The following is a 26,557-nucleotide window of genomic DNA, read 5'->3' on the forward strand; positions in this document are numbered from 1 at the left end:
ATTACATTTCAATCAGGAGAGACTTTGTTGCAGATATGCAAAGATGTATTGTACATATGCATAATATGAAATGTAATAGAGTCTTTGGAGATTAGACTCCATCATTATAAAATAATTTTTTTAAGTGGTAGAGAAGCCAAGACATTTTCCCCCGATGGAGCCTAGACACTGGTGATGATGGAGAAGGAAACCTGAAGACCAAACAAAGGAGCGGTCTGCCGGAAGGGGACTCAGGATGCCGTGGTTGACGATGACCAGAGGTGGAAGGGGAGGAGGAAGGTTGCACGTTTGCCTGAAAAGACAGCTGACAGCAACGGGAAAAAAAGACATTTAAAGCAGGATGTCATGCTGTGATTGGATCATGAATTTTGTGGCCAATTCTGGTTGGTTTACTGAAAAGTGAACGCCTCTAAACAGTTGAATAGTTTTAGGAAGAGAGAGCGGTGATTAGAAGTCTTCCTGAAAGAATTTGCGCTGAGCTTCATTGGTTATGTAAAGTAATTTTAACAAACTTCCTATCACTCTGTTGTAGACTTGGCATATCACAAAAAACTGAATTTATTTATTTATTTTTTATTAAATGAACTATATTTTATTAAATTACACATGACAAGATGAGAGTATGAAATGTCAATAGTTTTTTGCAATATGAAAGAGAACATGAATGTGACTGTACTCGCCCCTCTCCCTGAAGTTATTTATGGTACAAGTGTACATTGTGAGTACATATGATTCCATTGGTACATACTGTTCTCTTGTCATGAAGCTCTTTTGTGAAAAGGTTAAAGTTCTATGTTCTTCCAGCAGGTGGTGCCTGGTCACTACTATAATGATGAAGACTAACCAACAAATGTGAAAGAGGAACCAAAAACTGTTCTTTCTAAAGAGGAGATCTGATCATGATTTTTATCTTGGTTGTAAGATTACTAAAAGGGGAAATCCAACAACTAGCTACTGTACATCTGGCTTCATACAATAGCCTTCTCATGTTGTGTAGACTACAGTTACCCTTGATTGTGAAGAAACAACCATGTGTCTTTCATTTGAAATCACTCTTGGGTTGCCATGAGGTAGCATTTTAAAGACTTAAACACTTACGTAAGTGTGGTAACTCTGCCCAGACACCAGTTGACAGCTGATGGTCTTTTTTTTAATTTGTATTAAAAGGGAGTAATTTCATTACTTTCTCAGGACAAAACATCAAAATGGGGGGCATGATAGCCAGGTGGAAACAAGCTGATACATGGTATACTCAATGGAGAACAGTTATCAGATGTTGTAAAGCAAAACCTAATGGGAGGTTTAACATTTGAATGTTAAATGCATAATGTTCTTAATCTTAATGACATGCTTAAACAGTGTTTAGCTCAAAATAAGGGCAAGAATAGAAATTTGTGAAATGATTTGTCTTATTTAATTAGATTACAGCAGGCGCAGGGCAAGGCTGGCACTACCAGCCTACTCTGACTCAGGGTGGAATTGATTAAAGAGACATAAAACAATGCACGTGATGTGTATCACCACTTGGACCACTAACACTTGTCAACCTGCCAACATCCAGATCGTTTAAGATGTATTTTAACTCTTATCGAATATGTTGTGTGAAACCTGTGTACTTGCTATATCAAATGTATTTGTCACATTGCATAAACATTTACAACATGAGTCCCTTAGGATTCTCTTTTTAGGAGAATAAATTTCAATCAAATGAACTGTGCTAACATAATGAACGCAACTATGTCACGGAACATACTCCAAAGGTATGTAAACTCATCGTAACTGTCAACACATGCAGCCTCAGCTTGATTAAATTAGAACAGGTCTAACTCTAAGCACAGTATATTTGTGCATCTGACCAACCTTTTGTTTTTTTATACACTCTTATCTGATGTACCTTCTACCAGATGTTTTAAATTGAGGAGTTACCATGTGTTAACATGTGTTAACATGTGTAACAGATGTGTAATGTAACATAGTACATTTACATTAGTACTGTACATAAGTACTACACTATACTTACAGATAAAAAGTATTAATACAAAATATAATCAAACTAATAAATGATTATGTATTATTATAGATTACTGTAAGCTACCCAGCATTATATAAAGTAGTTAAAAACTTTACCAGCTGCAACATCAAAGTGATGCTTACACAATGCATCATGCATATAATAAAAAATATACATGAGTACTTTTACTTTTGGTACCTTAAGTAAACTTTGATGCGGTACTTTAACATTTTAACAACAATCAAGGTCTTTTACTTTAGGTCTACTTGTATTTAAGTAAAATATTTACTTCTTTCTCCGGTTGTTTCTCCTTTGAAAAAAAAAATTTATAAATAAAATCAGTTATATTTTATGCAAAGGGAAGTACAGTGAAAATGATAAGCACCCTTTCCTAAATACAGTACCAAAATGAAATATTCATGAAAAGGAAATACTAACTATGTAAGCAAATTTCACGTTTAGGATTCTAAACACTAAGACTAATGATGCTTTTCATATTCCATTTTTTGGCTGAATGACCCAGAGTCTCTGGAGAACCCGTGTGAACAATACTGCTGTCAGATCCTTGTGTCTACACATACACACTACAGCCCGCCTACTCCCCAGTCCCACCACTTCCTCCACAGCTCTCACATTTGTGCAGTTCTTTCACGCTCATCACATATTCAATGTCTCACCATCACATGAAGATCACATTTGCTCACTAACTAAGGAAACAGCCACATAACTTCATATCAGTGGATTATAAGTAGGTTTCTCTCTTTGCTGCTTTTTTGTTTAAGAAGAACTTTTATTTAAAAAAAAACAAAAAAAACCCACTTTGGACCACATTAGAGCTGCATGCGGAGGCCAGCAACTCAGGAGCGATGTCATCTCTACTTTCTCACAATGATCAGCCACGCATCAGAAAGTCGCTCTCTGACTCCTCTCCAATTTCATCTACCACCAAGAGCCTGAGGGTAAGGCCACATTGTTTTTAAGCTTTTCAGTGTCTGTTTAGTTAGAGGAAATGCCATGGTTGACACAATGCAAACACTAACATCAAAGCTTAGACATTGTCAAATAAATGTCTGCAACAAGCCACAGAGGTATTCCTGTGTGTGTGCGCGCGCGTGTGTACACACACACACACACACACATTGGCAGATAATTTTGGTAGCCTACATGATCAATGGAAAATTATGTGTCGCCATAAATTACCTCTTACTACCTCATTTGAAAGAAAGTCCTTTTTTGGAAAACACTGTTTACACATGACAGCTGTTGGAATGCAACTAAAGATTGTATCTAATGTCCTCTAATCCACTTTACACTGTCTATGGCACTATCTCTTTCACCACAATATAAAGAACGTATTGCAATACGTTCTTTATATTGTGGGGCAATAAAGAAACTGTATACAAGTGGAATTTCTCAAGAGATGATGTACTCAAGTGTTTCTGTAAAGCTATGACATCATTGTAAGCATTTATTTATATACTTTAATTGACAATTAATCATATACAAACAATTACAGATGGTGTCATTTCCATTTACCAATTCTATCAGTGAATTATTTATCAAAGCATGCTGATTTGAAGGACGCTAATCTTTGTACAACTTTAAACTTTAGAAACATTTTAATGGATTATAAAACAGTTTTTTTTTTGGGGGGATAGATTTGGGAATTTGCCTGTGTCCCTATTAGTGTTCAATTGTGGTTACATGGTATGCATCTTGGAACCCTATGCCACCACAGATACTAAAGTTTTTTTTTTTTTTTAAATCTCTTATAACACTAACATGCTTCTAAAAGGTTCATAATAATTCACATTAAGTGGGAAACAAAATTCCACGTTGATGTGAATGAGCATGGAGGAACAAAACTTGCAAGTTGAAACCAGGGAAAAGTTGTAACGATCAGTTAGTCTTATTTGTTTGTGTTAACTAAGAATCCACTTGGGAAAGATTGATGGAGAGACAGAGAGAGACACACAGGAAGAGAGAGAGAGAGAAAGAAAGAAAGCAGTGGGTGAAAGACAGAAAGGATGACAGGGAACAGAGAGGAGGAGGGGTAGAGTGCTTAGGACTGGCTTGTGGGAACTCAGAGGCAGTATTTCTGGATGTTTATCTCTCTGCTAGTCCTACGGGAAGCTCACATTTTCCACTTGGGAATAGCTGGTCAGCAGGCAAGAAGTTCCTCACAGGATCTAGAAAGGCTGGAGGACAGCTTAGTGACAGAGTCGCTCACATACATGGTACACAAAAGCCTATGTTTCCATCAGCATCTGTTTATATGTGCTGTTGCTTAATCTAAACCAGAGCTTTTTCCAAGTCTGCATACTGTATATCATTAATGACCGTTTACCGAGCATATCCAAGTGTCCAGAGAGAGTCTTAAAGGAGCTGACATCAGATTCTGGGGAAGATCCAGAGGTCTTGTAAATGTCTGAGCAGAGGCATATCACTGTGTTTACACACACTGTCTGCAACTTAAAGCCCTGTTACTTCTTTATTGAAATCCACTTGCCATCTCTATGATGTAGTTAGACGTGTAAGTGTTTAAGCAGTGTTCACCAGTCTGATTTTTGCTTTAGTTCATGTGACTGTCAGAATAAGTCTCTATGTCTAAAACAATAGAATACAATGCAAAATGGAACTGCATGTACGGTCTTAAAAAGTTATGTCTGCAGCAATATTCAGTGCAGCAAGATAATTACCTCTTAGTTAATACAAACTGTTTTGATTGATGGATACCATTAGTGTGTATAATAAACTAGAAGAGTAAGTCATATAAGCTTTTCCTATGAATAATATGATGAAAGAGCATTTAAAGATAAAGAGGATGGGTTCAGCATGTTCACAGGGGATATGGAAACACTGATTTATCCCCGCTGTGTACTGTTTTATATCTTAAAGGTCCCATAGCATGCTCATTTCAGGTTCATACTTGTATTTTTGGGTTCTACTAGAAAATGTTTACATGCTTTAATATTCAAAAAACGCCTGTCTCTTTAAGACCCCTCCTTAAAAAAAAAGGTGTATGTAATCATACACTATGACCTTCACAGTCACCAGATGAAAACCAAATGGAACACCTATTGGAGATTTTGCTTCAATGTGTTAGACAGCAATCTCTGCCATCATCCTCAAAAACTCTAAGTAAGAGAATTTATATGGAAGAATAGTGTTCAATCTATGCTAGCAGCTTATGGTGGCTGAACACCATTGTTACTAGCAGTGTGAGTAAAAGCAGTGTTGTATCATGCTACATTTTCTCATCTTTTTAAAAGGGAGTGTGAGTTTTTTTATTGTTTAGCTGGTCTTCTGCTAGAAAATGTCTCACCAAGGAATCCCTATAACCCTTCCAACTTCAGCAGACAATAATGAACACATTGTGAAAGCCACTGCCGGAGCTATTACCTTTTTTGGATGTGTTTAGTTATCTCTGCTTGTCAGTTTACTTAAGGGATCACTTCCTCTCTCCTTCTTTAACTTGGCTTGGTATTTCAGACTGCCATAAAAACCCTTTCTTGGAAAACTGTAAAAAAATAAAATAATAAAAAGTCTTTCATGAGGAATTCCTGGTTAGGTCACTTCAAAGAATCCCTGCGCTTTGCTTTCTAGATCCATTGATAAGGAATGTACTTGCCGATTGTGAAATATTAAAATATGTCCTGTGTGCATTGCAACTGCATGTTTACAATATTATGCAGAGGAAATGGTCAACATGGTACAAAATACAACCTTGTTTGTGGATTTGATTCCACATGGTACCTTATAAATCTCACATCACGACCAAACAGCCTGTCAAACAAATGATGAAGTCAAGCTGTGTGATGTCATTATTTGTGCAGTAATGAGCATCTATTGACGTTAGAGGACAGGTCATGAAGGGGTTTGAATGACTTGTTTAGGCCAACTAAGATTTTAGTTGGGACTAAGTACCTTGGGTAAGATAATCAAGATTATCCTTACAAAAAAAAAACATTAGTGGTTGTTGCTTTTTTTCATTTTGGTCAGATAGCCAGTTCTAAAACATTTCTCCTCTCTTTTAGCACGAGAGACTGTCGAGGTAAGCAAATCTAATTCACACCATCAATACATACAAAAGAAGATTCTATTATTGCCTGAGAGAATCAATCAATCAGTGTCTCTGTGACATTAAACTCTGACAGTAACTGAGAGAAGCTGAGTGTTGAATGGTTAATACCTGTGTTTTCAGATTGAGCTCGTCTGATGTCTCAAACGACACATCAACAAACCACGCTGAGTCCTACTTCTTACGGCGGGAGAACAGACTGTCTGCAAGGAAAAAAGCAGAAGAAGAGACAGCGAACAATGACTATAAAAAGGCAGGTGATGCACTTTGCATGTTGAGAATATTTCAAGTGACTGTTGTGGTGCTAAAGTAACAAAAAGGAACTAAATGTGATCACTTGACAATTAATACATTTGCTTAAAGGTGAAATCAAAGGTTAAAACTACCACACAATAAGGTTGGTAACTATTTCCAGTATACACTTTTTATATAATTGTTTGAAATGGTCTTTACACCCCGACAGCAATAAATAACGTATGGGCTCTGAAAAAGGAGGGAAAAAGATCCGTCATCTGTAGCTGTAATCCCATAAAAACACCCACCAATCACTGTCTAGCGGTCAGTTTGGAAAGAACCAATGAAATGCCTCCTTGCCCCACTGTGCGTACTCTACCCCTCCCCTGTCCTGTACCAGCCTCAGCTCAATGCCAGTCATCGCTGCATTGCTAACAGTAATCATGTTTGTTTTAAACAGTCGGTATGATAATATTAGGTGGCTTACCGTTGAATGAGACATGAAGTAGTAAAATTGCAACGTGACATACACACACACACACACACACACAAACAGTAGAGCGTTAGTTGGTGCACAGAAAAACAAAACTGGCAAAAATGTTGCTAAGTGATAATCCGATAATATAATTGTCTTCCCGTCAACCTTGAAGTTGTTTTTTCTTCCGGGTCAAAATTTCTTTGGGTGCCCCAACATTGGTTTCTTTTTTTTAATGCTTTTAAAAAAATCATGGTAAAATAAACCTAATTTATATGACATTGTACATCATTTTTGAGTAAAAAATAAATAAAAAAAAGTCAAATTAAAGTGAGGATACTGTTTTGAAACCATTAAAAAATATGAAAATGCTATAAAATTAAATTAAACGCCAAAATTCAATTAAAGTAATCAATTTTACCATCAATTTTACGTTGCATGGGTTCCATACAACATCCATCCATATATATTTGGTTGAAAGAAACCCATATTTCTGATATAAAAAAAACTTTGAAAGCGGGTCAATTGACCCGTGGATAACACGAGGTTTAAGTACATTTTCTGGATACATTTTTTTTCTGTTTTATACAACGGTTTTATATCATTGTAAATTTGATATCTTTGGGTTTTCTGACTGGTGGTCGACCAAATAAATCTATTTGATTAGCCTGGTTGCCGGAAGTTCGTCAGGGTTTACCCAGGCTACTATTTGATGGCATTATCTTGAAAATTATGATAGGTATTTTTTTCTATTTTCTGATGCTTTATAGACTAAATGATCAGTTTATAAATCAAAACAAGCAGTCTAAAGCCATGTGAAGCTTCTTGGGCACAGCGGTGCTTTGAGCTAAATGCTAACATCAGCATGTTGACATGCTCTTCCTGATAATGCTTACATACAGATATTTAGCAGATACCATGTTTACCCTGCTCAACATCTTAGTTTAGCCGTTAGCATGCTAACATTTGCTATTTAGCACCAAACAAAGCCAAACACAAAGTATAGCTAAGACCGATGAGAATGTCATTAGTTTTGCAAACAAAGCTACACACCTTTGTGCCAATCCAGTCAGTTAGATGTTGAGATTTCACAGGATGAGTGTAAACTTTGACCTGTTTATTGTAATGAACCTTTTTCACAGCAGACATTTTGACTAGTAGGAAAAGCACAGCTGAGATTGATAACCTCAACGATTGCTCAATTCCATCAAGTTTCCCAGTTAAGCTGTTTCAAGGAGTCAGCATGCACAATACCAGGGCCTCTCCTAAGTGGAATGCAGTCATCACTAATGGTTTTGAATACACCTGTGCTTTTCCTACTATGACCTGTCAACATGTCTGCCGTGAAAAAGGTATATGTTAGGTACAATGTTGTGAAACAACCAAAGTCATTAGGATTCATGATCTGGGCACCATGAAAATACCTGTACCAGATTCCATAGTCGTCAATGGGTTGATAAAAATGTCAACCTCATGCTCAACAACGAAACAAAGTATTAGTTGCATACTAAACAGTTAAAACTACCACACAAACTGTGGCTGTTGATGTCTGTGTGCTGTGAAAACACTCATTTGAAATGCTGACAAGTGCATATTTTATGATGTAGATGTATGAAAAGGCACTGGCTACCAATCAAAGACTCAAGTCCAGGCTGGAAACAAGTAAACAGGAACTGGCCATGATTCAGGACCAGCTGCAGAGAGCACAGGTACGATACACACAGTTAATGTACAGTACCTAATTCGAAGTGTAAAAGAACTGAAGGAAATGGTTGCTGAAGCGGCAGTTTAAAAAGTACCCAAAAGTTTCTGCAATTCAGATTTTTCTTGTCATACAGAAATGTATCCCATATATGCTATGTTCTCATTTTGATATCAGGTAATGTAAGAGAAATGTGACATGAAAGATAGCAGTTATACAAGGAAGCTGCAATGTCATTACTGTCAGATTGCAGGTCTGAATTTTGGAATAATAACAGTGAGCCGCTTTAGAGTTGCTGTGTGCATATTGGATATTTTTATATCAACACTGGGGCTCACTGTTCCGAAAATGTAGCACCCATAATCATACAGTTTCAAGGATTTCTACTATAATCTTTTGATAATAACCTGTCATTGTTGCAGAGGGGAAGAGTGGGAGATTGTGGCTCCAACATGCTTGAGACAGAAAAAAAGGTAACAACTCAGCATTAGACTAAAACCATGTTTTAATTCAAAGTGTTTATCTTGATTTCATATTTTTATTATTTTTATTGAATGTTCTTTTTCGTAGGAAAGTTGGAGTCTAAAAAAGAGGATATCAGATATGGAAGAACAGTTAAAGGTAATTCATAGTTCTATTGTTATTCACCTTAATATGCACTTGATTATTTTCATATTCTGTCTCCTTAAAAAACTATAGTAGTAGTAGTAGTAGTAGTAGTTGTTGTATAATAGATAATAATAATATAGCAAGATCTGTTATCCAGGAGAAAGTTAAGCTTATTTGACATGAGAAAAACAATGAACAATCAAATCCAAACAGTGTAAAGGGTCTGTGGGACTTGGAACCGTGGCGTTAGCAGCTCTGTCTACGGTGGTGACATCATTTGTCACCATTATGCTCTGCTGGCTGTGGAATGTGTGAGCACTTTGACACTGCAGCAACCGAGCCATCAGTATTCATCTGTGGCCTAACATTCACAAATGTCTGCTGTGTTATGCCCAAGAGGATGCAAACAACAACCTCTTGTTATCTGTGAATGAGAGCTAAACAAACATGGGATGCTGGTTTGAAAATAGATATTCACAACAGAGAAGCACTGTTATTGTGTGTATTTAAATGAGCAAGTCTGGTCCATTTGTGTCTGAGTGTCGCTGAATGCAAGTGTAAAAGATGATGTGTGTTTGTGTAATTGTATTTGTTTTATCATAATGAACTGCCCAGAGTTATCCAAATCAGATGACTCTTTTATTGTAAAGCTAATTTCCTTTCTGGATTAGTCAGCAGTGAGAAATGTAAAACAGTTGGACTAGAGCCTATGTATAGCTGTTACAGTGACTCACAGCGTGATGGGATTTTGGACAAGGCCTCAAAATACTAAAGTATGTTTAAAGGAGTAAAGCTGCCCATATAAATATTTTGTGTTATGCTATCGAGCTTTCAAAAATCAACTCAAATAATAAATAAATTAAAAATAAGACCATAAAAGGCTGAGCCGTCTTTACGTTGTCTGGTGTTTCCCTATCACACAAGAAGTACACAACAGGAGGTTGTCTGTTTCAGTCACATTATCACTAGTCTATATCGACAATACTTCATTAAGGGGATAGTTCCAGTGCCCGAAGTTCCGCTCATTTTCTGCCAGATGTCCGCTACCTTCTGCTTTCTTTGTGTTGGCATTCTAAACTCCGGTGGATTTATGAGGACTATGGTTAACTGCTCCTCAGATCTCTGCAGGGCAAATCCAGACAGCTAGCTAGACTATCTGTCCAATCTGAGTTTTCTCTTGCACGACTAAAACAAATTTTGAATGTGCACTTCCACCAAAACAAGTTCCTTCCCGAGGCTATTTTGCAGAGGCACCGTTGCTAAAAATGCTAATAAACCAGAGCACGTTTTTGTCCTATCCAGGAATGTTGTGTGAATTAGCCAGACCTTCCTCCGCAGCGCTGTGGAAAGCGAAACTACATTCGCCTGGGTAGAGCGTGCAGGAGACCGGACATAACAATTACACCGCGGTTACAAACCGAGTCTTTTGCCGGTCCTTGATTTTGTCTGATGATTTTGATCCTTACAGACAGAAGCTCCGTTGTCTCTCCAGTTAGACATTTTCCTTGGCGTCTTTGTGTAACTCATCCGTTATCTTCACTGATTCAGACATTTGCATTCTCACATAACAGCTCCACCGGGTAATGACTAGATAAGTGCAATGACCAGTTTAACGTATACTCATACATTTCTAATGATATCTTATGAAAAGTTAGGCAAAATATTATTTGTGTATTATCCTAAGAATGTCCAGCAACACGAGCGATCAGAGCGCCTGCGCAACCCTTGCAGCGCAAAGCCTGTATAGGCAACAACGCTTGTTTAGGTAGTGTGTTTGTTACATAACTACCGCACATGATGTTAGTCAAGTAAGTTACGGTAAGGTAAAATAATGTAAAATAAGTCAACAATGGCTTTTTGTTTCCTGTGTTTGTTTGACCCATCCATCTACCCCAACGTGGTCCCCACATCCTAACCCTCCGGGTTTAGAGCAACGTGTCACTTTACATCTGTGCCCACTTTAGTTGTCTCATACTCTTTTCTTCAGGTTAAAACAGAGCTGAATATGGAGAACCAGAGACTGAAGGACGAGAACGGAGCTTTAATCCGGGTCATCACTAAACTGTCCAAGTGAGATAAGAAGCAGGAAGGATGAGAAGAAGAGTGACGGATACCAGAAGCCATATCTATACCTGCATTCCTCCTACATTCATCCTATCATCCTAAGTCTTAACTTTGCCTGTTGAGTAACTAACATTTGCAGGGATAAAGACACATTTTACATCACATGTGAAAGATTCATGTTACTGTACTGTATCCAAAGTAGTAGCACCTTCCCTGACAGAAAATAAATATTATATATATATTCATGAAAATATTTCTACAAAAAAAGGCAAATGCCAACACAACCACTTCATGCGTTTTTCTTACATGAACAAATTGTCCAGGAGTGAGGCATTTATAAAACTGCGTGATCACATCAAGAATATCCCTAGATACATATATGGACAAAATATTGCAGGTATTTCCACGGATGTATTACCATGGAAACTGCAATATTTCTTTTGTCCATTCCACATGCAGACCTTGAAAATCAGCTCTTATGTATCAGGGAAAGTGGATGATGGATGAGCTAAATTTTTTTTAGGAACGTGGAAGCGTCATCTCTGATTTACGAGCCTTAACCTTGAAGTATGATGTCACAAATGAAAGGCTTTTCTTCTTAACCGCAATTTTTTAAAAATTGTTGCGTTGTTGTGGAGCTTTCAGTCACATCAAGATCATACAAAGATCATAATCTTTATCAGCAGATGGTGGGATGGCAAAAGTGAGGTTGTTTTGCAGCTGCTGTTTTCAAGTTTAAAACTTAACTTTAAATCACGACTTTAAACTCAACATGAATATAAGGTTCTGATGAAGCTCGTGTTACATGACCCAAAGCTCCAGAACAGCCACTCAATGAACCCTGAGGTGAGACTGTCCTGTCAACTGCTGTTTTAAATGTCAAGAAGGAACTTTGAAGCTAAAACATCCCAATGAAATAGAGGGAATTCTATTTTATTTATGTACCGTATATCACTTTAATTTCATGATCATCACGACTCAACACAAAGACCTGTTGTGTTTATGTTATTATGTTAGCTTTAGAAGCACCGCCCTGGCTGTAATTTATCTTCTAATTCATATTCAGAAGATTTAATGAGTCCCATTTATAATCTTACATTCACGGGATCCCTGCCAAACTGAGATTTAATTTTCTATTCTGTTCATATTTACTTTGGATTATTATATAATCAAATTAGTCTCCACAGTGTGTTTGCATATATTTTAGAAACACATACAATTACAAGCATATTACGCATAAACTCCGATTAACACAAACTTCAGTCCAGCATTCTTGTTTATCATTCTGCTGATGTGTTGCATGTTGTTTGGTTTGACAACATGTGACAATAACAACACTCTTCCTAGTATTTTTCATTTTTCTCATGCTCTATAATACGATGCCACCCACTGTCCAAAAGTGGAAAAGCACCGTCTGATTCCATTTACACACCACACAGGACAAGGCTACTTAAAATGCCTTTATTTTCCTAAGATTACATTTAGACAACACACAGATATGTCCTGACCACATCCCATATTTTGGTTCCCTTGAGTATTTCAGTTCTACATAGAGTGATATATGAGTACAAGTTGTGTGGTCTTTTTGTTCCCTTTTTATTTTTTGCTGGAAAACATGGATTTTGTACGGAAATAAATCATGCAGTTCACAAAAAGGCACAACTATTGACACACCTCTACAACAAGACAAAAACAAGAGTCAAGAAAGCTTTTTGAGCATTTCCCTCATCTATGTCGCTCGGAAAGTGAATGCCTGATGGAGTAGGTCAGATGAGGATCAGGCCTTTGGATGTTCTGTATTATGGCTATGTTCACATAAGAGGACTAAAGAGGAACCATTATTGAAGCAGCAGGTTGGCAGTATTGCATTGCGAATGTTGTTCTGCACTGTTTGGGTCTGCTCTGTGCTCAAGATAGCTTGTGAGACCCAGGAAGACGGGGATTTTGTTGCCTGCATTGCAGAAACGTGAAAGACTCATACAGTCCATTTACACAACACCATAAAACAAATACAGGCTCTATTGGTCCTATTGCAAATACACAAAAAACAGGAGACAGAATCTGATGGGAGTGCATTTATATATATATATATATATTTTTTTTTTTATATATATATATATATATATATATGTATGTATGTATGTATGTATATACATACGTAGATGAGCGCGAGTATATTAAATGACCCCCAGGAAAGGATGACCTGACACATATTCTAGAAAAGGATGTAAATTGGCGTCCCTCCATGATCTGAACTTAAATTTGACACCATTGTGGAATTTAATCTTCGGAATAGACTTGACATTGAAAATTAAAAATGTGTCTGGTTTGTATTCCTCTCAGCCCCTCGTACATAGAGAGATAGCTGCATTATACTCGAAAAGATGGACTGTCATAAAGATTGTTCATCTTCATGCACTGTAGGTTGTAAATAAAGGTTTGTCTGAGAGTAAATGACAGTGACTCAAAAAAATAAGCACACAGAGTTAACAAATCCCCACATTAGAAATATCATAGTGGACACAGCATCGATATCTCAGGGCATGCACAAGTGACAAAATACCAGCTCATCCCATTGCAGTCCATTAGTCAAACTGTGTGTTCATTCATGAAGAGACATTTGGAATGAAAATATTATTGATTGCTTAATTACATGACTGGAGCTCCTTAAGAGGACTGCATCAATAATATGCAGTAATAATATGTCACAGAACTAATCTGGCAAAGAAATTAAACATTAAAATTAAAAGTTTAGTTTAGTTTAGTTTATATGCAAGTTACTGAATTATTTCTTATGTTAAAAAGTATAATCAGACATATGGGAGCAGGTTTATTTGAATAGCAATAAGATGAGAAGGTACAATTTAATGAAGGAAAATGATTAAGTAGCCCACTGTAACTACATCTGGCAGGAGTAAATGAAGGCAACACTTACGGTACACTGAGATAGAAAATCACAGAGCCGGCAAATATTCTCCTTTTTTTTTTTTTTTAAATATGTACAGTTTACCGGTCAGTGACCAACACATACTGTATAACATGAGCAAGCAGAAATGAACAATAATTACATGACTTGTAGCCCAAGCATATCGTTGGTTTAGAGGACAGATACAAACGATGACAGAAAACCAGACAACCATGCAGCATTATGGCAAATGTGGATATATATATATTTTTTTACATATGATACACAAAGCAACCCTGCTTTAATCATACACATGGAATATTCAGACATACCTTCGGTCCCATTCAGCAAAAATACATACACTTTGCAGTCAGTGCATACTCTTTTTTACTCCATTTTATTATCAAAAATGACACAGAACACAAACACACATACACAATATAATTATGGTTCCTCTTTAAAACATGCTACTATTTACATCATCTTGTGAATACATGCTGTAGCTTATTAACAAATTTGCGCAATGCATAACGTTAACAATAGGAGGACGTAGTACTGTGCATGGAGCAATCAGTGTGCTGCTGTTTAGCCTCCTGCAGAATTCTTTTTACTTCTGGTGACAATATGGCCTTCTATGAAAGCAAAGAAAGGCAGTAATAATTTGAACCTTTGGATACTGAATACTTAATGTTGAAATTCAAATACCACTGAAATTACGGAATTTCAATGTTTATTTTGAAAACCAACGTTCTGATTTCAAAAAGTTTGAATTCCCCCTCTTTGACTTCATTTTGAAAACCGTTTTTTTTCTTTTAATTTTCACAAATTCTGATTGACAATGTAAGTGTGCTAAATGTCCCATATCTCATCTGAGCTTGTCTTTAGTCGATTATATGAAACAGCATAACAACATGTTATTTTACAGTATTAATTATAGAAATATAGATATTGTTACAATATAGTTTTCTAACTATTGGTTATTGTGACAATGCATAAAGAACTATCTGTGTCTATATTTTACTCCTAGAAGCTAATATGGGGATTTTTTCTTTTTGTCAAATCACAATTTTTCTCAATCAGTTTAGCTTTGGTAGCCAAAATTTTCAAGATTTAAGTTTTCTTCCTGAATTTTGGTGTCTAAATGAACTCAACTCTTTTCAGATCCAAAAATGAATTGAATTTGAGCAACTTGTATATAGTTTTTAATGTGAATTCATTTAAAATAATTTAGTCTTTGAGATTTCAAGGTGGGGAATTCAAACCACATGAATTCAAATAAATAGTTCTCCAAGTTAAATATTTCAATGCTATAAATGATATAGTATTAAAATGTCAACATTAGGTATTTAGTAGTAATGAAACTTTACGATTAGTTGCATATAAGATTCAAATCCTTATGGGCTTTTTTGCCTCCGTACCTCTGCACATCAGTCTAACACCGTATGTCTGGATGAAGTTGTAACACCACAATGTTGTAGCACTTTGGCCCAAGGTTTACAAAGCTTTTGGCCGTTGAGTGGGCAATCTAAACAACATGAAATACTGCGAGGCATGATACATGCTAGATTCTGCAGCAAAATGGTCCAACATATGTTTATTGTGTTATATGTTTTGATGTAACACCTGCCCTGTTGAGATTCTATAATCTTGCATTTTGTTCTTGAAATCACACTCTCTTAAAAAGTGCGGCTATATCTTCTACATTTCAAATTTCAGTTCTTTATAAAAACATCATGTCCTTGACAGAAATCCTCATGTTGCTCCACCAAAAACTATTGGTATATTGAAGTGTACTGCAGTATGTTTGGTAAGCTACAACATCCGTCAAAGAAAGACATATAATGCGTTTAGTGGATATCAACAGAAAAATGAGTTAGATGGCACTGTTTATCGCAAGCAAGAGCAGAATCTAAAAGAAGTATAGTCATAATTGTTCTGAACATCATTGATAAGCCTTTTCATATCCTTACTTTGTCATCTGATAAGTAAGGTTTTACATCCAAGTGGTCAACCCAGCTCAAGACAGATTCCAGATGGCACATTCACAGTGTCCCAGACTACATCTGAATGATTTTCAAAAGTTTCCTATTGAAATAAAAGAATGAAGCTAACTTTATTTCTCAAAGTGTCATATCAGGAAAGGCACCCTTGTATTCCTGTCCTACATTAGATCTGTCTGAACACACAGAGATGTGCGTTGGACCTAAATGCATAGACGCGCCTTCATGGCAACGCAAAAAAAGCAACTCAGATCAGACAGCTGCTCCGTACTGTGTTATGTAGGCTACTGTTTGTATATCCCTCTCAAATGTGAGCTGATAAAATGAAGACAATCATTCATGCAGATTTATCTTAAAAATATATTGCAACATGGATCTCTGCATTCAGTGATCTTGACCTCATTCATTCTCAATTAAATATTTTTGCATTAATAGACTAAAACAGACTATGCAGGAAATAACCCAATACTACAATACTTTCTATTGCAAGTTAAAGCACACTTATTAGCAAGATACAATACTGGGCGTGGTGTATGCAGAGCAGTGGGGAGGTAAGTAAAGCATGCTCTATAAACTAAACTAAAGCTTTATTTCCAGCATTGTCTTCACCAAGACTTTCGTTCAGTGTCAGCACCCTAAGAATCAGTTTCTAAGTTTCTTCAAATGAAAGAAGGACCAACAGTCGATCGTTCATGAACCAGTCACCCGATAACTCAACGCCACTCTTCTCAGCATACACTAATGTGTGAAATGTGATGCTTAAAAAGAGTTTTTTTTTTCCGACTTAACCATGAATGAGCGGATATTCTAAGATGTCTCTTTTTTGCTGAGCAGGTTTCATGACGAGTCGTCATGTGTTAAGTCATGGGTTTCATGCAAAGTAGGGGTGGGGGTTGGAACTCTGAGTTAGTACATTAGCTGGTTGGGGAGCACGTTACTTCTTTGCGTTCAATGATGCTAGCTGACCATCGATATCCTCCTCTGGCTGCAATGGATGCCACTGGGCAATGGGGCGGCGGGGATTAGCCAGCATGTCGGACCAGTGCTTCAGACCTAGGCCACTCGCCTTACTGCCCACGAAGATCTTTCCGATGGCGTCATTCTTACCGATCTTGTCATAATCAAACACCGTGACCGCCACCAAGATTTTCTAAGAAGGGAACAAGAGAGTGTGTGTAATTTCTTATAGTTAATAAGTCAAGTCATCGTGGAGAAACAACACTTTGCTTTACCCACAGCTGTATATAATGAACTTACTGATAAAGGATACGTATTTTAGTTTGACTTGTACTGTACCTGCATCTGTTCAAGGGGGATTTCAAAGCTGAAGGATTCATTATAGTATGGGTTGAGGGTGTTCTTCTTCACTGTAGTCTTCTTTTTCTTCAGACGCTTACCCCCCTGCAGCAGCTGGATCTTCACATATGGATCTGCAGAGGGCGTCATTATGATCAGCAATAGAGAACTTCAAGGCAGGTTAGTGCAATGTACAGTAGTAGTTCCTGACGTTTCGGCAATATTTGCTTCCCTTTTGTCACTTCTAATATGCATTTCAATTATTTGATCTCCTGATTACTTCTGATTACTTCTTGTATTGATTTATGCTCAGTTTATGTGATATATGTCCTATGTTTTTGATTATGCTGAATTTTAATTGTGAACTGAATTTCTCAAGTGTACTTGTGTGACAAATATATATATATATAATATCAAACTCTGAGATTCCCTTTTGTCAAAAAAATGTTTTAGGTTCTAGAGACCAAAAGTCTTTATCATTAGATACATGCATTAAGCTGAAGTATGCAGAGCCTAAGCTTCTTTTCTCTCAATGTTATTATCTCCATATATTTCAGGCCTTCTTTCAGGTCTTCTTTTTATTGTTATATCATGCATTTTGAAACATCATTCAAACACAAATTGAAGGCTAAACTGTAGTAATAGTACTGTAGATTCAGTTTACAACATTGTAATGTTTCTCTACCAGATAATCCACAGGCGTCCATCTTCTTCAGGTTCTTTGCCTCCAGGATGCAGACGGTGAGTTTCCCGGCGGTGGGGACGTAACGGAGGGAGATGCAGATGTCTCCGAGTTTCTCAGGCTGAGCCGTCAGCACAGAGAGAAGAGACAGAAATGACACATGCTCATCAGCCGACAACAGCAAACGATTTGTTTTAGAAAATGATAATGGGCTAAAGCAGAATGCGCTCAGCTGCTGTCTGCTGTATGCCTTGCACTTTTTTTTATCTTGGGCTTAAATTAAGGTATTTTTGTCCTGGTGGTTTTTGCTTAAAAGGGTTTATTTCAATTGCAGTTCTTAAGGAGGCCCCCCTAACTAGACTGTCTTAAAGGGGCTGTAGCAGGCGCCGCTTTAAAACTATTGTGAAGATATTGGTATCATATGAAACTAGACGACTTAACTCATCAATTGGTACCATCCATGTCACACCCAAAAATGATTTATATATACATATATTATTATATATAATTATATACTCTAAACTTTCCAATTTGAATAGGCGGAGCTGCAGTGGGTATAATTGGTACCCCTAAAATCACATGAAAATTGCATTCTGTATAAAAAAAATGTCAGCTATCTCAGCCTAGAATGACAAGGTCTTGTAATGTTATCAAGTCAAGATCCCTGAAAATGATTGTATTGTATATCAATCAATTATCTCAGTCTTCTAAGCATAATTTCCAAAGTTCTGGTTCTTAACAGCACCTCTTCTTGATCTGCGCTTTCCAGATCCTTCCACTCCTCAATCGGCCTTCCGAGGTCGATGGTGTTCATGGGAATCTTCACCTCTCCAATGACGTCATGTTTGGAAAATCGATCGTAGTCATAAACAGACATCGACAGAGTCTTCCCACCGAGCTCCTCGTAGGGCACCTGATCCACAGACACAACATTATGTCGTTTTATACCATGATACCTTGTATGTTGTCCCATTAGTGATTATATGACTATAAAGCAACTTAAATCCTCAATTAATGAGTCAATGAAAAAAGGTACGGTAGAAGAAATAAGTTCCAGAGTTGACTCTAAATGGTTCTCTAATATGTTCAAGGGGAATTTGAAAATCCACCACATGTTCACATGGATTTCCTCTAGCTGGTCCAGTTTTCTTAAAAATGCAACAACAGGTAATCCAGGTTGACTGGAAATTACATTATTAATACATGTATTATGGTTTATTTTTCGCTACTATGGAGTAAGACTTGAAAAGCTGGCAAGACTAAACAAAGTTGAAATTAAATACAAATTGTCTGAAATGATACAGGGGAAGGACAAATAGCATTTAAATAAATTCCATTAAATTGAATATTATCTCCAATTTAAACATCTAAGAAAGATATAAGAAAAGATAAAATGCTGAAGCTGACTGAAACTTTTCTTAAATGAAAATGAAGATAATTCTATACGCTACCATCCTTTGCAGACACCTTCGAGTCTTATAAAAACCTTTCAATTCAGAAAGTAAGAAACGACTCAAAGACACCTTCACAGTGAAACACTAAATGTGGCAATGAACATCTCCTCAGCTCTGTTTGGAAGAGAAAAGTCAGTCGTTCTGTAAAATAGAATGTTTTCTTTTGTTGCTGCAAATTTGCAGGCAGGCAGAGGTTCCAGCGAGACTTGTAAAGTCTCTGCGGGCTTTATTAGCCAGGACAGAGCAGCATGTACTGTAGGCTGCACAGCCCAGTGAGTACACACGTCAGGAGAAAGAGACACACTGGCAGTGGGTAAGGAGGATTATTTGTGCACCTTATTTTATATAAAAACACAAACTTCCTCACCATCTTTCATAAATCTTTGATATATATATATATATTTTTTTTTTTTTTCTGTTTACAGCTGCATCGATCAGGATGCACACCTCTTCTGCACCAAATTCTCCAACAGTAGAAGTATTTTATCACCGCACATATTGGCAAGACTGACCTTGAATACAAATGTCTCATTGAAGACAGGGTTCAGTGTTTTCTTGTGGACTTTGGTGTCATACTTCTTCTTCTTCTCAGGCAGAAGCTGGACTTTCACGTAAGGATCGGAGGTTCCACCTGAGTCCATGGATATGAGATCTGCAGCTTGAAGGATGCCAACTGTGAGCTGTGTGCAGAGTGTAAGGGACAAAAACAAGAATTTTATCAGAAAAAAAAAAATCTAAAGTTTTCATTTGTATCAGGGTCACTGCTGCAGAGATTGGTTATATAACATAATCTGACAACTTAACTACGCAATCAATCTCACACAAACGTTTTGCCCGACTGGAGCCGTTTCGAATGTCAGAGGGATTCTTCAGTGTCACACAACTGTCACATTGTGAATTTTCTGTACCATAGAGGTGTGTATATGTTTGAGCTAGTACATTAGGGACGAGAAGAACAGACATATTCCAATATACATTTTATTTTAGTCTTTGCTGCTCTGTTTTATGTTGATTTGATTTAAGGGATTTCCTCTTTGATTCGGCACTCAGAGCCTCATTAAATATTGTCATACCACTCCATATGCCGCTGAGAGCATTACAGTAATGATGATAAAGTTACTGAATCTTTGACAAATGTGTTCCCTTTCTCTAAGCCTGAATTATTGCAAAACTATGTCATTATTCAAAATTGATCATTATGCTGCTCTGCAAAGGTTTTACAAAGAAACTTTCTAGAAAGTTTCAAGGTTCAGACCATAAAGGAATAGTTTGACATTTTGGGAAATGCGCATTTTTCGCTTTCTTGCCAAGAGATGGAGGGGAAGATCGATACCAGTCTCATATCCGTCCGTTCAATATGCCAGCCAGTTAGCTTAGTAAAAGACAGGGGCAAACAGCTAGCCTGGCTTTGTCTGAGGGTGAGAAAATCTGACTACCGAGTCCTGTAGAGCTCACTTATTAACACATCATATTTTGAGAGTTAGTGGTTGCTGGCAGATGGATTTTGTTGTTCTTGCACAGAGCTAGGCTAACTGTTTCCCTGCTTCCAGTCTGTATGCTAAGCTAACCGGCTGCTAGCTGTACCTGTGTATTCAGCCTGCAGACATGATCAATCGTTTTTCACTCAGCAAGAAATCTGATCAGTGTATTTCCCAAAATGTTGAACTATTTCTTTAAATACTGGAAAATCTTATGTAAATAGGATATTAAAAAAAAATATCAAAATGTGAAACACTCCCTAAGAATCCATCTGAAATTATTCACAATGCTTCAAAAACTCAATTTCCAATGTGTGAATTTAGAACCACAGACCTTTGCATTTTCAAAGTCATAATCTATAGAATATTGCAGCTTCCCCAGTTTCTCTTCTTCTTTCTCCTCTTCCTCTTTCTCCTCCTCCGTCAGTCCGGTCTCTCCCTCATCATCATCCTCGTCATCCTGGTGTATCTGTGGTGTGAAGGTAACAAGACAAAACAGGGTGTTAAAGGCCAGGGCATCAGGGATCAGACTACAGGGCTCCCCCATGACAGCCAGCATGCCACAGACACTGGAGCTCCAGGTGTTTTTACGTGGGAGATACATGTTCTGGTTACTGCTTACCTGCACAGCACCTGATGATAATAACCAGTGATTTATCATTTACAAGGTCACAAATCTCTATTAGTAACACATAAATACATGTTTATATTTTTATATATGTATATTTTTTTATAATTCAGCACAGCTTGTCCTCTCAGTGTTTTCTTTTTTTAACATTGGGCAATTCCTTCAACATGCTTGCGTAGTACAGTCACAGCCAGAGTCAGTGGAGGCTTTGCATGCTAGTTGCATCAAGAGGGATGATAAATGCCACAGTTTTCCAATGAAATAAGGTATCCTCTCTTTTGTCAAAGGGCTTTGGTTTTTTACTGAATGAACAAGGAGATACATTTTTATATAAAAACCCCTAAGGAACTAGCTCACAACAGCGAATGCCAATGCATACTAAAATGATAAAAGGCAAATAAGACATAGCCGAATATTCAGTGCAGGGAGCTGGCTTTCAAATATATGGCTTTTTTTTTAAACCCTACATTCACAACTTTCATATTTCATTTAACCTGCATGCCAGTGGTGGAATGTAACTAAGTGCATTTACTCAAGTACTGTACTTAAGTACAAATTTGAGGTACTGGAACTTTACTTGAGTCTCTTCTTTCGAGGGAAATAGTGTACTTTTTACTCCATTACATTATCTGACAGCTTCAGTTACTAGTTACTTTATGAAATAAGATGTATGCACACAAAACACATGTAGTTTATAAAATACAATGTTTTATTATAAATTAAACTACCCAACAACATAACGTCCTACAAGTCCAGCTGAAATTATTAGCCGATTAAACACTTGATTGACAGAACTGTTTTGATCGTTTTCAATGCAGGACTTTTACTTGTTAAAGAGTATTTTTACAGTGTGGTATTAGTAGGCCTACTTTAAGTTAAGTAAAGGATCTGAATACGTCTTCCACCACTGCTGCATATTGCACACTTGCTTTAAATTTGTGTCACCAAAAAAGAAAGCCTCTATTTTCAGCTCACCGTTATTACAATAAATGTTTCATCATTAAAGGGAACAGCCAGCTATTTGAATAATGTAGAGTCTTATTGCTGCAGTTTATTATTGTAGTTCAATTAAAAGCTCATTGCCAAGTTCACCTTGACTTTGAACGTGACTCGTTTTTACTCTTTTTTTTCTTTTCAGGCCATCCAGTGTCTCCACATCCTACCTCCTCCTTGAGCACTACAATGAAAAGGACAGCTTTGCGAGTAATTGGCTCTTCATGCAGTTTTATCATCACCGTTTCCATGTCTCCCAAACAACCAACCATGCCCTTTATCACATGCATAGATTAATAGTGTTAAAAGTGTCTTGCATATCATCTCTTCGTCCAATACTTTCCATATTGGTGTGAGTTACAGTTACATTGTCCCCGGAACAATGCGTTAGATGGTTAGACTCTCCTCTCTAGGGGTTTATGGAGCACATCATAGCTTTCCATTGTTACATTCTCAAGCTGTCTTAACAAAATAAAAATGAATAAAAAAAGAGTTGCAAAGGAAGCTACGACTTTCATTCCATGAAACCCCCTCCACCCCGGGGGGACAGAGAGCGTCAACATGAGCTATCCACCTACCGTAGAGCGGGAGTCCACCACAGTCAAGAAACACGAGGCACACACAAGACAGACACAACGCAGGGGGGAAAGAAGAGGAGGAGAGCAGAGAGAGGAAGAGATTCAACTCACAAGACACCAAACACACTACAAAAAGAGAGGCAGTCAACACCACCACCAACACCACAATTATGATGAGAAATGACACTTGTTTTCGGCGTGGGGGGGGCGGGCTCACATTGTGTTTTAATTAACTGTCAGTTGAGCTCAGGGCAATTTAGGGTGAGGTTAGTTGATTAGCTCTCAAATGAATCACTGGCTTTTCTAACATTTATCCTCTGATTTGCTGTATTTTGCTTCCAAAATCTTACAATATTTCCTCGAGAGTCATGCCTTCATCCATCATCTTTGATTATAAAAATGCACCTTTTTGAAGTCGTCAGACCAAACTCTTCACTTCATAGTGAATAATTATTTTTTGCCACCCCTAACAAAGTGTGTCATTTTTCACCATTGGGGCCCACAATGGAATACATCACACGTCATACGTTTAAATGACCACAACAACAATAACAGCGAATAAATGGAGGGGAAGAGAGCTCTCCTTGTGTCCTCTACAGCCTGGGCTACAAAAGCTGCTGGTAAAAGATCAAATTTGGTTAGCTAGAGACATATTGAAATGGATAAAAACGCAGCAATAAATGGCATAAATAACAATTAAAACTGGAATGATCAATTGTTGTAGAAAAAAAGAGGCAAAACATCACCCAAAACATCCTGTTACCCTGACTTTTTCAGCATGTAGAAGGCACAAGGCGTCATACCTCGCCCTGCATGTTCTTCATGTTGAAGCCATCCTTGCCCTTCTTCCCTTTCTTGTTCTTCTTCTTCTTGCAGCAGCATTTTTTGATTATGCAGAAGCAGCAGGTGAGGATGAGCAACGCGGCCACCACAGCGATGGCGATCAAAGCCCAAGGCGGCACTGTTAGTTTCAAAAACAACAGAGCAATGATTGACTTTGTGACTTTGGTGTTCCTCCCAAAGAAACTGTAACATTTTGTCAAATAAAGAGCATTTTGAATTTTGGGGATGCACAGCAGCATTACTTACACGGGATTTTATCAATTTCATTCAAAAATTTGCTCTTGATCTCCTCAAACATGTCGTTCTTGCTGATCTCTGTGTTGTTGGAGCCAGAGGTGTCTGGCACCGAGGTGGAGATGACAGCCGGAGTGGGAGCCATGGTTACGGTGGTGACACCGGTGGGCTCAGCGGCCGCCACGGCCTGTGGCCTGAACAAGTTGAACTTCATTGTCAAAGACTAGGCGCAGCGTCCCTGAGGCACACACAGATCAGAAAGAAAGGGAAGGTAAGATAAAACCGTAGTGCCATGACCTCAGCAGTGACATTTGGAACAAACGTGAAAGATACCAAGTATTTTATCTTCATTTGTATTAAAAGACATTCAGGATATACTTACTCCCGAGGCTCATTGTTACAGGTGTTTTATTGAATTGTACTGTACTTAAAACTGAGTGGGAAACACCAAACTGATGTGTGGTATAGACTAGAAGAAAAAACTTAAACATAGTGCTGAAAAACCAACATTTATTTTATTATATTTATCTTTGAATCTATTTTATTAAATTTGTTCAACATTTGTGTGAAAATGGGTGCTTATTTGCTTTCTTTTTAAGAGATGCTAAATGTGATACTACTCTCATGTCTTTATCAGCTAGCAGGCTGGTTCTCTTTTAAAGCGTAACTCTCGCCAAAATGCAACCTAGGGTCTTTTTGTGAATATACCTGAGTCAAACTTTCATTTAAAAGCATTATTAGGACGTAAGTGCCACTTTTAAGATTGCCCATATTTTCGTTTTTGGTCAAATGGCCTTTTGAATGCGAGTGCTAGGGCCACTACTATGTTTGAGAACATTGTTTGTGTACACAGAGTTTACTAAAAAGAAAGGTTTTGAACGACTCACTTTAGCAGTTTATTTTTCCGGTTTCCGGTCGCCGCCATCTTGCCAGTCTAAAAGAGTCGATCTCCGAATGCGATAGGAGGAAATGTCATTCTTATATGAGGCTCCTTTTTCAACTACAAGGTCAATATTGTTTTTCACTAACGACAAAAAGACAAAATATCCGTGAATTTATATGGAAGTAAGCTTTAGGAGCTTTCCATCTTTACTCTCCTCCCTGTTATGTTGCATTCAGAAATCAACTCTTTTTGACTGGCAAGATGGCTGTGAGCAGAAACAACAACTGCTAAAGTGAGTTGTTCAAAACCTTTCTTTTTAGTAAACTCTGTGTACACAAACAATGTTCTCAATGCTGGAGTTCATGTGTAGAGCCCCTGGTGATACTTCGAGCAAAGTTTCATGTTGTGTCGAGCATTCTTAGTGTTTTAAAAATTTGTATATTTTGATGTAATCATAGTAGTGCCCCTAAATCTTAAAAGTGGCGTTTCCTTTCTGCTTTTAAACTAAAGTTTGACTCGGGTATATTCACAAAAAGACCCTAGGTTGCATTTTGGCGAGAATTACGCTTTAAGTGAAAGATAGGCCCACCAGCATCTCTAAAGTTCACTAAATGACAAAATGCATCTTTTCGTTTCATCATTACACATGCTGATTCGATACGATGACAGCGTACACCCCTTGGTTGCCTGGCAACCTCACAGTGACAACAAGACTCCAGGAAGACTTTGTGAGCCTTAAGGTGTGTTCAGACAGAATGCAAGACAGAGTTTTAGAGGCGTCAAAATAGCATACAAAGACATGAGTGGGTATGATTTGCCATGGGAAACTGAGGCGAAGATACATCCGCCTGAGTTGAAAGTGTTTCAACTTGAGCACAAAATACAGGTAACCCCTGGGCTTTATGAATCTACTTCATCCGCACACAGAGATTAAAGGGAAAAAAAGTGGCGAGACTGGAGGGAAATAACAGAAAGAACTGAAGTCAGTGTCTGAGCTGAACACAAACACACAGGTACACTCCTACATGTACAAAGGAGCTTACAGCTAATGTCTGTACAGTTAACACATCGGCTGTTTGGGACGAATCAACACAAACTGCACAAACAGTCCAGCAGTCGAATTCAGGAAAATGGCGTACAGTGAAAATGTTCTTAGCTACAGTCTGAACACACCGAACACACCTTTAAAGGTGTTCAAGAGAGCCAGGCTCACTGTTTCCCCCTGTCTATACAGCAGTCTTTATATGAGAGTAGTCTATATCCACATGAAAATCAATGAACAAGAGACTGATTCTTGAATCTTCCTGTTTGTGAGTTCACTAAAATATAAAACTTTTTTCAAAACAGTTATCAGGACATAGACAGCGGGGCTTTTGTTTGTCAGAGCATCGGCATATAAGACTGGAT

General features: G+C 37.6%; 2 protein-coding genes and 1 long non-coding RNA gene across 3 annotated transcripts; 1 reads left to right on the forward strand and 2 right to left on the reverse strand.

The window, feature by feature from the left end:
• Positions 1-2,600: 2,600 nt before the first annotated feature.
• LOC114554960 (protein phosphatase 1 regulatory subunit 12B-like) lies at positions 2,601-11,417 on the forward strand. Its single transcript, XM_028577069.1, has 7 exons — positions 2,601-2,970; positions 6,049-6,065; positions 6,216-6,345; positions 8,409-8,510; positions 8,926-8,976; positions 9,074-9,124; positions 11,100-11,417. The coding sequence occupies exons 1-7, from the start codon at positions 2,878-2,880 to the stop codon at positions 11,184-11,186; spliced, it is 531 nt and encodes a 176-aa protein (XP_028432870.1). The 5' UTR covers positions 2,601-2,877; the 3' UTR covers positions 11,187-11,417.
• LOC114554962 (uncharacterized) lies at positions 3,667-7,972 on the reverse strand. Its single transcript, XR_003692500.1, has 3 exons — positions 7,855-7,972; positions 6,204-6,291; positions 3,667-4,209 (listed from the first exon to the last, which is right to left on the reverse strand). It is a non-coding gene; the product is annotated as an uncharacterized LOC114554962 (long non-coding RNA).
• Positions 11,418-16,022: 4,605 nt separating the features above from the next.
• LOC114554296 (synaptotagmin-2) lies at positions 16,023-24,481 on the reverse strand. The gene is made up of 8 exons (XM_028576042.1): positions 24,280-24,481; positions 23,994-24,151; positions 21,326-21,460; positions 20,026-20,193; positions 18,805-18,972; positions 18,063-18,180; positions 17,378-17,511; positions 16,023-17,231 (listed from the first exon to the last, which is right to left on the reverse strand). The coding sequence occupies exons 1-8, from the start codon at positions 24,479-24,481 to the stop codon at positions 17,016-17,018; spliced, it is 1,299 nt and encodes a 432-aa protein (XP_028431843.1). The 3' UTR covers positions 16,023-17,015.
• Between the last annotated feature and the right edge of the window lie 2,076 nt (positions 24,482-26,557).

Source organism: Perca flavescens, chromosome 4 (assembly GCF_004354835.1).
Source record: "Perca flavescens isolate YP-PL-M2 chromosome 4, PFLA_1.0, whole genome shotgun sequence".
In the NCBI taxonomy this organism is placed as follows: Eukaryota; Metazoa; Chordata; class Actinopteri; order Perciformes; family Percidae; genus Perca; species Perca flavescens.